At 38.0% G+C, this 14,162-nt stretch overlaps 1 protein-coding gene across 4 annotated transcripts in view; it reads left to right on the forward strand.

Moving 5' to 3' along the window:
* LOC124954950 (homeobox protein homothorax) overlaps positions 1 to 14,162 on the forward strand; it is a 375,073-nt gene that overhangs the window by 99,534 nt on the left and 261,377 nt on the right. For all 4 annotated transcript variants that reach the window (XM_047508640.1, XM_047508642.1, XM_047508641.1 and 1 more), the window contains exon 7: positions 12,879 to 13,008. In XM_047508640.1, coding sequence (XP_047364596.1) covers positions 12,879 to 13,008 — 130 coding nt within the window. The remainder of the gene's footprint in view (positions 1 to 12,878; positions 13,009 to 14,162) is intronic.

The following is a 14,162-nucleotide window of genomic DNA, read 5'->3' on the forward strand; positions in this document are numbered from 1 at the left end:
CTCTCTCTCTTTCTCTCTACATATATATATATATATATATATATATATATATATATATATATATATGAGCCGCTCACTTGCCAAATCGATTAAATCTATGAAACAAAAAGTGGAGAGATGTGACGAAATAATATAAATTGTTTTTTAAAATACATTTTAAAATACAAATTCAACTAAACATTGTAAAATGTATGTAAAGTCCTTGCTGCTACGTTTGAATTGCATTGTCGCAATGATTTTGCAACAACGTGTAACGGAGTTAATCAGATTGGCTTTACAAAATAAATTAATTTTTTTATTCGACGATGAAAAAAAAAAAATTTGCATATTTAATAATAATATTAAATGAAAGAAATTAGGGAAATTTATTGTGAATATGAAAAGTGGAAAATATCAATTTTTTTTTTTTTTATTTCTATAAGTATTCTTAATCGATCGATTTGTCTTGTGAATGGCTCATATATATATATATATATACATATATTTTTTTTTTTATCTCTGTCTCCATTGATCTATCTCTCTAGGTTATCCTCACTTACACGTTCGAGTCTATTGGTTATGACTTAAGCGTTCTCCAATCTTCGAGATACTTTACGAGCCCTCATGGACATAGTCACGGGACGATTTCCGTGAGCTCGTCGGTTCGTATTTTAAAACGGATATGCGTAATTATAAACTCGTTCGTCCTGGCTTTCGCTAGCTCGCGAATGTACCTACATACGTACGACGTAAGGTAAATAAATCAAGGAATGAGTTTATGGGCGCGATTAACGACGTAACGCCGCTCGCACTCGCTTTCAGATATCGATAACGAGCGATTACTTGAGACTATGTAGAATGCACCTTACCATTACTTATAAATCATCCACCCTCTCTATTTCTCTCTCTCTCTCTCTCTCTCTCATTCGCTCTCTTTCTCTATCTTTTTCTTTCTTTCTTTCTTTTTTTCTTTACATTTCTCTATCTTTCTCTATCTTTCTGCCGTGTTAATTTCAATGAAAAATTATTAAGATTGAGTGGTGCGTCTATCTATGTATGTATTTATCTATTTATATATGTATATATGTATTTATGTTAGATCAAATTTAAATTATTATCTAGAATGAATAGCTCTAATTAATTACTTAAGACGAAGATAGATGGGAAAAATGGGCGATTACACTGTCATATATTATTATATTCAATTTAATATGTGTTCAATCTTTGTTTATATCAATTTCCTCGAATCGATTAAACAAAACGGAAATGCGTTTCTTCTTCCTCTCTCTCTCTCTCTCTCTCTCTCTCTCGCATTTCATGAATAATAAAAAAATGTTGAAATCGTTAATATCGTTAGTTTTAATATCTGCACTTTTCTTTTTCTAATTATAGTTTTTATACATATGCAAGCTGTCCGCGCTGATTTTTAACAGGTTTAGTTATTTTATAATAGATTTAGGAGAAACAGAAGAGGAAGATCAATCGCATAAAAGAAAAAAATATATTGTATATATTTTATATTGTATATTGTACGTATATATATATATATATATACTCTTATATTTTCTCATCTCATTTTCTCACCAAAAACGGTGTGGTCAAGTCAACGTAATAACAGACATGACGAACGAAAGAGATAGAGAGATAAAGAAAGAGAGAAAGAGAGAGAGAGAGAGAGAGAAAGTCTGTCAGTTGCGTGTCGCGTGTGACAGACGTAAGGACAGGAGGTGAGCGAGAAAACGGCCAAAACTTTCCGTTCCCTTTCCTCTCCTTCTTGACTCATGGCACTCCCTTTTATTTTTCTTTTTTTCTTTTCTTTTTTCTCTTTTCTTTTCTTCTGAAAAAAGCATTTCCTCTTAACTACCATGGAACCTCGAATCGTTTCCTCGCGGAAACGAAAAGATCGGACTCGTTACCAAAACTTGTTGCGGTGGACCGACCGATCTGGTTCCCTCCTTTCTCTTTCATATTCATCGAGCAAAATCATCATATCCTTTTCGTTTCCTGTATTATCGTTATACCGCATAACGAGTCATCGAGAGAATCATAGCATCTGGATTTTGTGGTGGTTCTGATCGTGTTTGAAGAAATAAAAAAATTAAAAAAAGAAATAATCTTTCTTTCTCTTCCTTTTCTTAGGGAAAAAGAGAGATAGACAAATGAAAGAAAAGGAAGAAATAAAAATAAAAAATGATCCTTAAATATCATTTCAATTTTATTCATAATAATAATGATCATTCTGTACATGTTCAATTGATTAAACAAATATCGTAGAATTTTCCAGTTTCAATCGAATTTCTTTTCGAGTAAATAAAATTCCCTCTCTTTAAAAGATTTCCCATTCGTGAACTGCCGGTCAATTACATTACGTCCGTCGTTATTATTAGCGCGTACTCCGGTAACGAGCATGCTCGCGTCTCATTATGTCCAACTCCGACGATGATAACAAAACGCATGGTCGAATAATGACCGTCCGCCGATAGCTATCTCTCAGCACGTTCCTCCGGTCTTCCTACTACTCTGCTCTGCTTTAATTACGCCGTTTCGAACGATAACAGGGTAGTCGATAAGCGACAGCTCGAAAGAGAGAGAGAGAGAGAGAGAGAGAGAGAGAGAGAGAGAGAGAAAGAGAGACAAACAGACAGAGAAAGAGAAAGAGAAAGAGAGAAAGAGAGAAAGAGAGAGAGAGAGAGAAAAAGAGAGAAATTACCAATCAATATTCGGTGCTAACGTGAACTTACAATGATAAAGACATTCCCAGTAAGAAGATGCATAAACGATGAAATATAATAAATAGATATTTATATATGTGAATTGTAACGAGAAATTATATTTAGAAATTAAATCTAGAAATTTTATTACTGAAGAGATTTATTTAAAAAAAAATTTTGTTTCTTCTTTTTATCTTTTCTTTTTTTTCTTTTTCGAAAAGTTCTCAACCGAAGATCCAAAGAGGAGTCATTATATTACTTGATATTTTTCCTTTAGCGAATGAAATTCCTTGGAGTGTCTCGTTGGAAGGTGCTCTCGATCATAGCGCGTAGGATTCCATATCGAAGCTATGCTTCGAAGCTTTTTCGCTAAAAGCCGCGAGGAGCCCAGAGAGTAGCGCCGTCTTCTATTTTTGATCGCACGTGGGATCTGGGGAATCTCTCTCCCTCGTCCGGAATTTTCGCATCTACTACTACTACTACTACTTATGCGTATATATATATACATACATGTATATATATATATATATATATATATATACATGTATATATTTTTATGTATGTATGTATGTATGTACATATCTATGAGCAAAGTTTCGCAACGATTTACATACGTGCACAGAACCGTACGCATCGGCCTTCGTTAAATATGAATGCATTTTACGAATATGGATCTAACGTATCATATATATATATATATATATATGTGGATACATATATTCCTCTGGATCGAGAATGGCATGACAAGCCGGACGCGTTTCTTCTTGAGAATCGTTCTGTCGATGCGGTCCTCCTTTCCCGTTTTCTCTTATCGACTCCACACCATCTTTTAACTTCACCCTCGTCGAGAGAGAATACTCGGTCTTTACCATTTTTTATCCTCTCAACTTTTCCTTCCTCTCTTTACCTTCCCTTTCCTTCTTCTCTTTTCACTTCTTATTTTTCTTAATCAATTCCCGAGAAAATAGTTTCGTTTAATCTCATCAAAGTGCATCCCTTTTTCTTTCTGTTTCAGCCTTTCGTTTGATATATATATATATATATATATATATATATATATATATTTTTTCTTTTTCTTTTTTTTTATAATCGTCTTTTTAGTTATTTGAAATATCAATTACGAAGGATGTTTCCTTCCAATAAAATACTCCTTCCATTAGAGCCTTCTCTATTTACGCATGAGTATTTCATCGTCCGGCGTATAATTATGGATCGCGTGAAGGTACTTGAACGATGTCGGTAACTAATTCCGTAATTGCCGTTTTCATAATTACTCGCGGTTTTGCTAAGTTAACGAGGCTTACTGACAAACTTCTCTCTCTCTCTCTCTCTCTCTCTCTCTCTCTCGGTTTCTATCTATCTTTCATCATCCATCTATCTTTCTCTTTCCTCTTATTTTTCCTTATTTCTTTTTTAGATTTTTTCCAGAATTTTTTCAACCGTCGATTGGTCTTTTTTTCGCTTATACATAAAGGTCTATTTGTGTTAAAGCACATACATACATACATACATACATATATATATATATATATATATATATATATATGTATACGTGGAACATTGCAAAAGTAGTTCCTATCGAAGCCTCGTCCGGTTCGTCTCTCTTTTGTGTCCATCTCAGTGGTTCTCATTTTTATTATCGTACCACCGAAAGGATCCATTTGCCTTTTTCCTTTAACAAAAGTCAATCCATCCAACCAGAACGTCATCAATTAAAACGGTTTTTGTAGTGTATCTAGTTTAGTGACAAAAAGAAGATACGGACTAAATTATTTTTTCTTTTCTTTTTTTTTTTTCTTAACGAAAACGCGCGCCAGAGAGAGAGAGAGAGGGATAGAGAGAAAGAGAGAAATAAAGAGAGAAAGAGAGTGAGAGAGAAAGAAAGAAAGCTCGAAGGCAGTCGTAGGACGCATACCTTCGGTAATAACGGGCCGCATTTACGAGGCTCTTCATTGGCGAACACGAGGCTGCCGAGCCCACAATTATTTTTCGCTAATGAAGGTATATATACCGTGAGTTCGTATATGTCTTTACGTGTGTACAAATGAACATTTGTGTTTTCGTGCGTACGTATATTAGTTAGTGCGCGTGTACACGCATCTATATACGCACGCCTACGTGCATGCGTATGTGTGCGTATATATGTATATGTATGTGTGTATATATGTGTATTCACGTGCGTGTACGTCCGAGGACTGGGTGTCACTGGCCGCGCTTAATGCGATCGCAACTCGCGATAAGATGTTGCCTCTTGGCAATCGTTAGCGTCGCTTTTGCTCCGCTTTTGTCGGGCTTTCGCGAGAGTGCCTTACGCAGGCGTACATTCACGCGCGCATCCCAGAATGAGATATATATATATATATATGTTTTTTTTTGTTTGTCCGCGATATGTAAAAGCGCGAATCCCACGAGAAAGGACCACCTCTAGCACAAGGAATCCTATTCCTTTCGATAATCGTCTTATTTTCTCTTTCCCATTTTCTTTTTCTTTTATTTCTCTGTTTTTTTTCTTTTTTTTTTTTTTTTTTTTTATTTGTTCCAAATTTTTCCAATTTCTCTTTCGGCGAAAAAAGGAGGAGCTCCTTTTTTTTCCCTTTTCTTTCTTTTTCTTCTCTCTCTCTCTCTCTCTCTCTCTCTCTCTCTCTCTCTTTCTCTTTTCTGTTCTTTCCTCTTTTTCACGTTTGCCGTGAGATCTACGAAATATCATATTTCGTGGATCCTTTTTGAAGACGACGAAGAGGAAAAAAAGAAATATGAGAATAGTAAGAGAGAAAGATAGAGCAAGAGAGAGAGAGAGGGAGTTCTCGTTCTTATCCCGAGGGAGAAAAGGCAACACGGGAAACCAATTAGCCGAGGAACGCCGCCACCGTGCTACCAGATATGAGTCCGTGCCCTCTGCGAGTCTCTCGAACGTTGGTGGAGCGTTGTTACCGGTACTGCCTTTACGTTATCGGTATCAGCAAAACTATACGACGGGTACGTCGTTCTCGTTGGAACCTTCGACCGACCCGTAACGATCTATCGTCGTCGTATCAAAGAAATCCCTTCATTCTCTCTCTCTCTCTCTCTCTGTCTCTCTGTTTTTTTTGTTCTTTATTCATCCATCCATTATTTTCTTTATTTCTTTCTCTCACGAGACATATCGAAAAAAGGAAAAAAAAATCTTAATGCATTACCAATTCGATTTTCATTTTTTCCTTCAATTCTCGAATTTCTTCGTTGTTTCACATTTTTCATCCCTCTTCAATTTCTCCCTTTTCGCTCCTTCTTATCATCCAATTCATCCAATCACTTTGACAATTCTTCTCGCGTTCATTGAAGAATAATTTCTCTTAGAGTGTATAAATTGATTTTTTAAGATTTTTCCTTTATTTCGCTTTTCGTTTGTCAGTGATTAGGAACGAACAGGGTGCATCGTAGTTTTTCGTCGTCCGCCTTGCCGTCGTCGCCCTTCGAGGAGAAACTATCATTTGGGAGTCTAATTTATACGGCGGTTAAATTAAAACGAATGCGTGCGACGCGTCTCTGCAAATCTCCATCGAGCGGGTATAAGGGAGAAAGAGAGAGAGAGAGAATCTTTCTCTCTCATCTTTTCTCATTCTCGCTTAGAGGAAAAGAAGAGAGGGAGCAAGAGAGGCAGCCATATCGTGATTAGGGAGGAATGTTGATTAGATCCATCAGCTGGTCGAACGGCGGCCCTCCTACCTTTCGTTAGACCTTTTGCCTCTTAAAACCCATGGACCCTGACCCAAACTTCGGCCCTGCCACGAAGACTGACGCGTTTCTTAGTTCGCTATTGACGAGACTCTTCCTCTCTTCGAGTTATCCTTGAAATTCTTTTTTTTTTTTTTTTCGTTTTCGTTTTCTTTCTTTCTCGCTTTTTTCTTTCCCCCTTTTTTTTTCTATTTTGTACTTTTGTACTTTTCTCTTTTTTCTTTTTCATTCGAAAATTCTCATCGCAAAGATCCGACGACGTTCTAATCGATGTTACGATCTATATATTATAATAAACATTTAGTTGTACGATTCAACGTTAGAGAAACTTTGTAAGTTATTGCTGCACAGCAGGAAGATGCGTCGAAATACTTGAGTTGAGACAAGCGATCGGACGATGCACCGACGTCTGTCAATACGTAATTGCTCTGGCATTTATCACACTCCGTGGTATGCCTTTCGTCACTCGCGACGACTGAGTTACGTCGACGACATTACAACGACAACGACAACGACGACGACGATATTTTATTCGTGAGAACATTCGGAAACATCGTGCACATGATATATATTTAATTCAACGGATCGAGAGAAAAAAAAAGAGAGAGAGAGTTTCGTAGTATAGAAAAACGAATAAAAAAAAAAAAAAAGGAAAAAAGAAAAGGGGAAAGAAAGAAAAGAAAAAATATCCAAATAAATTTATCCATAGATCCATTTTATATTCACGCCAAAATAATCTACCCCGATAAACGGTGACACAGATTTGTATTTGTAAATACGACCTTAGTCCCTTAAAAATATATAAAACTTCTCTATTACATATACATATAAATACATACATGTATTTTCCACAAGTCCTAAAAGCAGACTCCCATGGAGCACGTCCATTGACGTGGAACACGGTGGACCGTATGAACGAAACCGTTCTAACGTTTTATACAGGTTTTATACGGTTTAATAGACACTGGGAAGAGAAACGAGCGTTTCGATAAATTTATGTGTATATATATATACACACACACACACACACATATATATATATATATATATATATATATATATATATATATATATATCGTTTGGTCCTGATCTAGAGACGAAAAATCTTCGTGTAAAAAACAATAGCGCGAATTGCGAAAAAAGTCGACAATTTTTATTGACAGGGAACAGGGTCCGAACATACGGGATTTCATATTTATGGCGAACGGGATCATTTCAAAACGGAGTTCCCGTTCGTCCGTGAATACGAACGACGTTTCACGTTCATGTGAAATGGGAGCCTTCTAAAAGGTACGGATCAGTTTTCTCTCTCTCTCTCTCTCTCTCTCTTTCTTTCTGTCTATCTGTCTCGCTCACTCTTCTACTCACCACTGGTTCATTGCCACACTTTTCTCTCTCTCTTTCATTCTGCCTGCTCTTCCTTCCCCACCCCCTCCCTCTTTCCCCTTTCGCGCGTGCTCCGTTTCTCTACGACCGTCATAAATTTGTTTCGTTTATACGACCGTTTTAAAATCTTTCGCCAGTCAGGTGTACATCTTGTTAAAGGGCTCAGTCCACACACAGGTACCTTGCACGCCACGTAACACGGGTATATATTGCACGCGTGTAGTTCTCTTTTCGACTTCTTTAGTTCCTTCATTTTTTTTTCTTCTCTCTCTTTCTCTCTTTTTTTTTTTCCGTCAAACCATCTTCCCTCAACTTCTTCTACGATCATCAACGGAATCCGTAATTTACGATCGATCGATCTTTCACTTCCATCCTTTGTAAGTAAGCTTATAAACCAAACTTATTACGTAGAGGATTACTTAGATTGTCAAAGAATTTGATCTTTGTGATCTTTTACAATTCGAAAAATCCTTTTCCTCCTTATATCCGACAGAGATCAAAGATTAAGTTTAATCCAGGTATTGGAGAATTTTAAAACCTGATTGATTGAATGGATAGATCAAGAGGGAAGGGGTTGGAAGAGAGAGAGAGAGAGAGAGAGAGAGAGAGAACAGGGGAAAGAGACCAGAGATCCGTTTTTCTTCTAATATTTTATGAACGAACGAATGACCCAAATGTACGAACGAACAATGACTCTTCGGTAAGATTCTTCGATAGAAATTCGTAAGGCGAGTAGAATTCCATTACGAAGGAAAATGTAAATATAATTGTAGCGTGCTGACATAACGGTAAGATAATCCGTCGAGCGGAGGCGCTGCCTCCGCAATAAATCGTAATTTATGATCCCTATATGGCCGGCGGTATCGTCGAGAAATTCAAGACCGAGAGACTTCTGTCTCTCTACCTCTTTTTCTCTTTTTCTTTCTATTTTCTTCTTCTTTTTCTTCTTCTTCTTCTTCTTCTTCTTCTTCGTTTCTCCGCCTCTCGAAGAACGGCAAAAGACGAAGAATCGGACTCTGTAAGCAATGGGTTTCGGTTTTGGTTCGGTAAAGATGATGTTCTTCTATTCGACTTATGTATACTTTACGTCTCCTTCTTTTTCCACTCCTTCTCTCTTTTTCTATTTCTATCTATCTATCTATCTATCTATCTATCAATCATCTCTTTCTCTCGCTTTCTCTATCTTCCTATCGTCTATGATTCCTTTTTTAGATATTATTTTATTATTCCAACGATGAGACAGACACGTTTAGTTATTTCCTCCGTTTCTCCATATATTCTCCATTTATATATATATATATATATACATCTTTCGTGTGTATATATATATATATGGTATTGAAAGTACCAATAAATTAATTGACGAGATTTACGTATCTCGGTTGTAAAGCAGTCAACGACTGCTAATGTCCGGCTACTAATTACATAATAATTATATGGCGTTACGTTACGACGACCAATTAATACGTACGTAAGTCATCTCGTGCCGATTCTTCTTCTTCTTTTTCTTCTTCTTCTTCTTCGAAAAGAGAGAGAGAGAGAGAGAGAGAGAGAGAGAGAGAGAGAGAGAGAGGAATAGGGAGGATATGGAAAATAGCACGGAGGAGTTGATTTATTGTTCTTCGAACGTAAACTTTGTAAGTCCAAAGACACAAACGAATAGAAAAGTGTGTTCCATCTTTAATTTTATTTCGAATCAATCGTATTTTTTCTTTTTCCTTTCCTCTTTCTTTCTTTTTTTTTTCTTTTTTCTTTGTTTTTCTTTTTTTTTATTCCTCTCATTTATCTTCTACGACCATACATTACAACGTGATGAATTAATTATCTAAGTATCTATTATATTTCTCTCACTCTCTCTCTCTCTCTCTCTCTCTCTCTCTCTCTCTCTCTCATTCACTCTTTCTCTTTCTATCTGTTTCTCTTTCTCTGTCTTTCTCTTGCTTTCATACGAGATCAAAGCGCCATGAACCGGAGGCTTGTGAGCGTGTGTATGTGTGTGTGTATGTGTGTGTGTATGTGTATGTGTGTTTGTGTGTCGGAGTAGAGCGCGTGCTCGGTGCATCCGAGGCGGCGCGAGAGAAACGCGATTATAATTTATTGTCTTGCTTCGAGGATGACGGCGGGCGCGCGCCGGTTATCCTTCTTCACGTCGGAGAATTAGGACTGACGTTTAGATCCTCCTCAGTCTCTCTTTCTCTCTTACTATCTTTCTATCTTTCCTCTCTCTCTCTCTCTCTCTCTCTCTCTGTCTCTCTTTCTCTTTCTCTCTCCTCTCTTGCACACACACACACACACACACTTTCTCTTCCTTCCTTCCTCACGTTTGAAAATCATTTTACTTCTTCATCGTTTCACAATCGTTAAATCTTTTTCCCAATAGACTCAATCATCGTTTCGAAATTCACAGTTTCGAATTGAAGTTCACGATCGAAGGGATCGATCGATCAATCAAGTACCGCCTTAGAAAATTTTCTTCGACTGCTCGAACAGTAGAAGGAAACGGCATGCTCGTATGTTCGTAGGAACGATGAAAGTATTAGATGCGGGCAACTGATTTATTTTAAGGGTCCAGGTTCATCAGACATCCGGTTTGTCGAATTACTCTTTAAGAGAGCCCGTAGACACGGAGAGTGGCAGATAAAAACGGAGGCGAGAGGAGACGACGAGATGATGGACCAAAAGAGAGAGAGAGAGAGAGAGAGAGAAAAAGAAAGAGAGAGGGCCAACGAGGTGGAACGAGATCACGTAGCTTTCTATCCATCTCTCTCTCTCTCTCTCTCACTCTTTCTCTCTTTCTATCTATCTATCTATCTATCTATCTATCTATCTATCTCTCTCTATCTCTCGCGGTCAGCATGCCCGCCCGCCCGCGCGCTCTCTTTCTCGCTCTCACGCTCGTCCGTCGACGACGCGTTAAACGTTTATCATTGCATCGACACAAGTCACGCGGTGGACCCTACTGTCCACTTAAAAAACGGCGATTCAACGTTTAGTAGGAAGTGACGTCAGCGATGGAGGCCCACCGTAAACAGTGCCGGATAATATAAACCAAACGTATGTTTCGAGATAACGTGAATCTTATCATCGTCATGACATTATCACTTCTCTTGATCATTTTCTTTATTAAACGTTCTTGATCATTCATTTTGGGAGTAAATTTTCTAATGATATTTCAAATGATTTATTTCGCTGATCATTTATATAAATTTCTCTCTTTCTCACACACTCATTCATTCTCTCTGTCTCACTCACTCTCCGTTTTGTACTCTATTTTCGTGGCTCGAGGTAGGACCAGTTGATCGGCGTATCCGCATCCGCGTGTCCTTTCGTCGGAAGGGCGTTTAGATTTTAAGCAGATGCGAGAGGGGACATGGTCAACAAAGAGAGAGAGAGAGAGAGAGAGAGAGAGAGAGAGAGAGAGAGAGAGAGATGGATAGAGATTGTGTGCGTCGATTATCGCGAAGATGACGAGCGTGACAGCATGTGGGAGTAGCTGTCAGTCATTGTTGTTCGTGCAGACGTGATACCGTCTCTCGGAGATTCTCGATCGGTGATTCTCGATCGTCTTGAAATCCTTACCCTTCGACCTCGATACTAAATCGAGAAACGTTTATATATATATATATATACAGGATATTGATCGTATCTACTCCTTTCTTTCTCTTTTTCTTTTCTTTTTTCTTTTTATCTTTTGATTTCATCTTTATCTCTTTTTTTCTTTCTTTTCCTTTGTTTTTCTTTTTTTGTCTTTTTATTTATTGGAACTACCATCGAGACGAATTTTTATTTCGGAAGGTCTCACGAACAGCCATCCACGACACGATTGGGAAACAAAGCGAGAGCTCGTCGCACGATCGTTATGAAGGATCATTGAGACGATGAGACTGCCGGCTCTCTCTCTCTCTCTCTCTCTCTGTCTCTCTCTCTCTCTCTCTCGCTCGCTCGTTCGTCAAGTTGGAGCTCTTATAATAACACTTTGGAGCATTCGTGGAGCGTCATTGAGAGCTCGAGGACTCGAAAGTGTCGGATTGGCTTAGATCAATGTGTGGCCTCTTACTCTCGTGTCGTTGAATACATTGCATCTAACAGCGCGCGCTCAGATCGCGAGCGATTTTAATCTTGGGAGGTCGATCCTTCCGCTCGCGCATCGCCGAATAGAAAATTAAAAAAGTAAAAAAGAGAAAAGCAAAAAATAAAGTAGAAAAGAGAGAGAGAGAGAGAGAGAGAAGAATAAAGAAAAAAAAAAAAAGAAGAAAGAAACATTTCCTCGATTAATGGACACGTCGTATAATATTCTCGAGAAAAATTTTGTTCCTTTCTTAAACGTAAATATATCGAACGAAGAGCGTATCGTTGAACAAGTGTGTATGGTTATACCCTCTTCTACTCGTCGACCTTCGATAAAATCCGTTGATTCGTAAGATGGACGCGTACGACGACAGGGTCCTCTCGAATCACTTATGCCAGGAGCATTTTCGTGCTGAGCTACGTGTGCTCCGTCTTTAATCGAGATCGAAATCGGTCGGCTCGTATGGTGCCCATCATCAATGGCCGAACGAACATACTCCTCACGTACGAGGCGCGCGCATCTCTCTTTCTCTTTTTTAAGGCGCTTTCAAAAAAAAAAAAAGGAAAGAAAAAAAAAGGAAAGAAAAAAAATTCCTGGCACACGTTTCGAGTACCGGCGACGCGGGCGTTTTCGAAATAATTTCTTTTTCGTTTCTTTTTCTTCTTCTTTTTTTTCTCCCCCAATCGCGTACGAGCCACTCACGAGTCTTGTCATTCAATCCTTTTTCCTCTTTTCTTCCTTTTCTTCTTTGAGTCTTTTTTCTTTTTCTTTCTTTCTTTCTTTATCCTCCACTCCTCCCACCCCTCCTCAACGGATATCTTTCGCTTTCATTAATTCATTCCAACGTTTCGATACATTATTTTCATGAGAACTTCGCTTTCATACGAGAAGAACGTATCGGTGGAGAATGATGCGTGTGGTGGGAGGTATGGAGCGAGGGGAAAAAATTTTGCATAAATTTTCGACAATCATGGAATCTCTATATCGTTCGTTTTTTTTTCTTTGTTATTGCTCTACAGAGGCCGCCCTCCTCATCGCTTTCCTATCCTGGTGCGGGCGGTAACGATGATGCACGTAGTCCTGGAAGCGGTGGTACACCCGGACCACTCAGTCAACAAGCACCTACCAGTTTGGATTCCTCGGACCCCGGTAAGTACTGTTCAATATTTTCTTTCTTTTTTTTTTTTTCTTTTTTTTTTACATCGTAATGAAAATGTTGATGTCCATTAAAATTGCTCTTTTTCTTTTTTTCTTTTCTTTTCTCTTAAATCATTCGATCGAGGAAAATATATATTCATGACTGTTTAAATGTAAAAAAAAAAAAAAACTTTCGATCGGAGTTTAGGATCGATGAAGCCGAAAGTAGGTCTCTCTTTCCTTTCTCTCTCTCTCTCTTTCTATCTTTCTTTTTTTTTCCTCTTTTATTTGTATACATATGAAAGAGAAAGAGAGAGAGAGAGAGAGAGAGAGAGAGAGAGAGAAAGTGGGGGAAGCGCGATGACTCGCGAACGCGACCCAACGACGATATCACGCGATGAGCGACGAGTCGATGACAATCAAGACGCGGATCGAGGAGACCCCCACGGACCTTCTGCACGCCCTTCAAATTTTACGAACACGCGGGCCCGCGCGCGCACTCCTCGTCACTATCAAAGCTAAAGGCTTATGCCGAGACTAACGAGCGAACCCGTCCCCCATTGGCGTAGTCGTCGTTCGTTCGTTGATTTTCATTGAGAAAGAAACAAAAAAAAAAGAAATATATACATAAAATAAAATGAGAAAAAAAAAAAAGAAAGAAAAAACAAACAAATGAAAAAAATACGTCCGGAAAATTAGCTCGGTTGGTCCAATGATCGGCGCGAATTTTAAATCGCTTATATCGACTATTAATATTTCCAATTGTCAATGATATTGATAGATCGATCCTAATGATTTATATATATATATATATATATATATATATATATACATATATTTTTTTTGTTTGCTTTCTTTTTTCATATACGTTTTCTCTTTCCTTTTATTAATTTTTTTTTCTCCCATTCTCTCTTTCTTTTTCTCTCTTTCTTTCTTTCTTCTTTTCTTTCTTTTATTTTTTCTTGTTTTCTATTATTGTCGAAAGAATAAATTTAACGTCGGTAGCAATGACAGATCACGCCAATGGCTATGCTCGGGTTCAGTCAGTCACCGGAGGGAATACAAGTTCACGACATCATCCCATAAAGATTCATTAAGGTCCGCCGTCTCTATATTCGCTCTGTCGTGCCAACATTATAGAGCCGCGTTGCGTGCCAGCTCGGCGA

The sequence above is a fragment of the Vespa velutina genome, chromosome 16 (genome assembly GCF_912470025.1).
Source record: "Vespa velutina chromosome 16, iVesVel2.1, whole genome shotgun sequence".
Taxonomy (NCBI): Eukaryota; Metazoa; Arthropoda; class Insecta; order Hymenoptera; family Vespidae; genus Vespa; species Vespa velutina.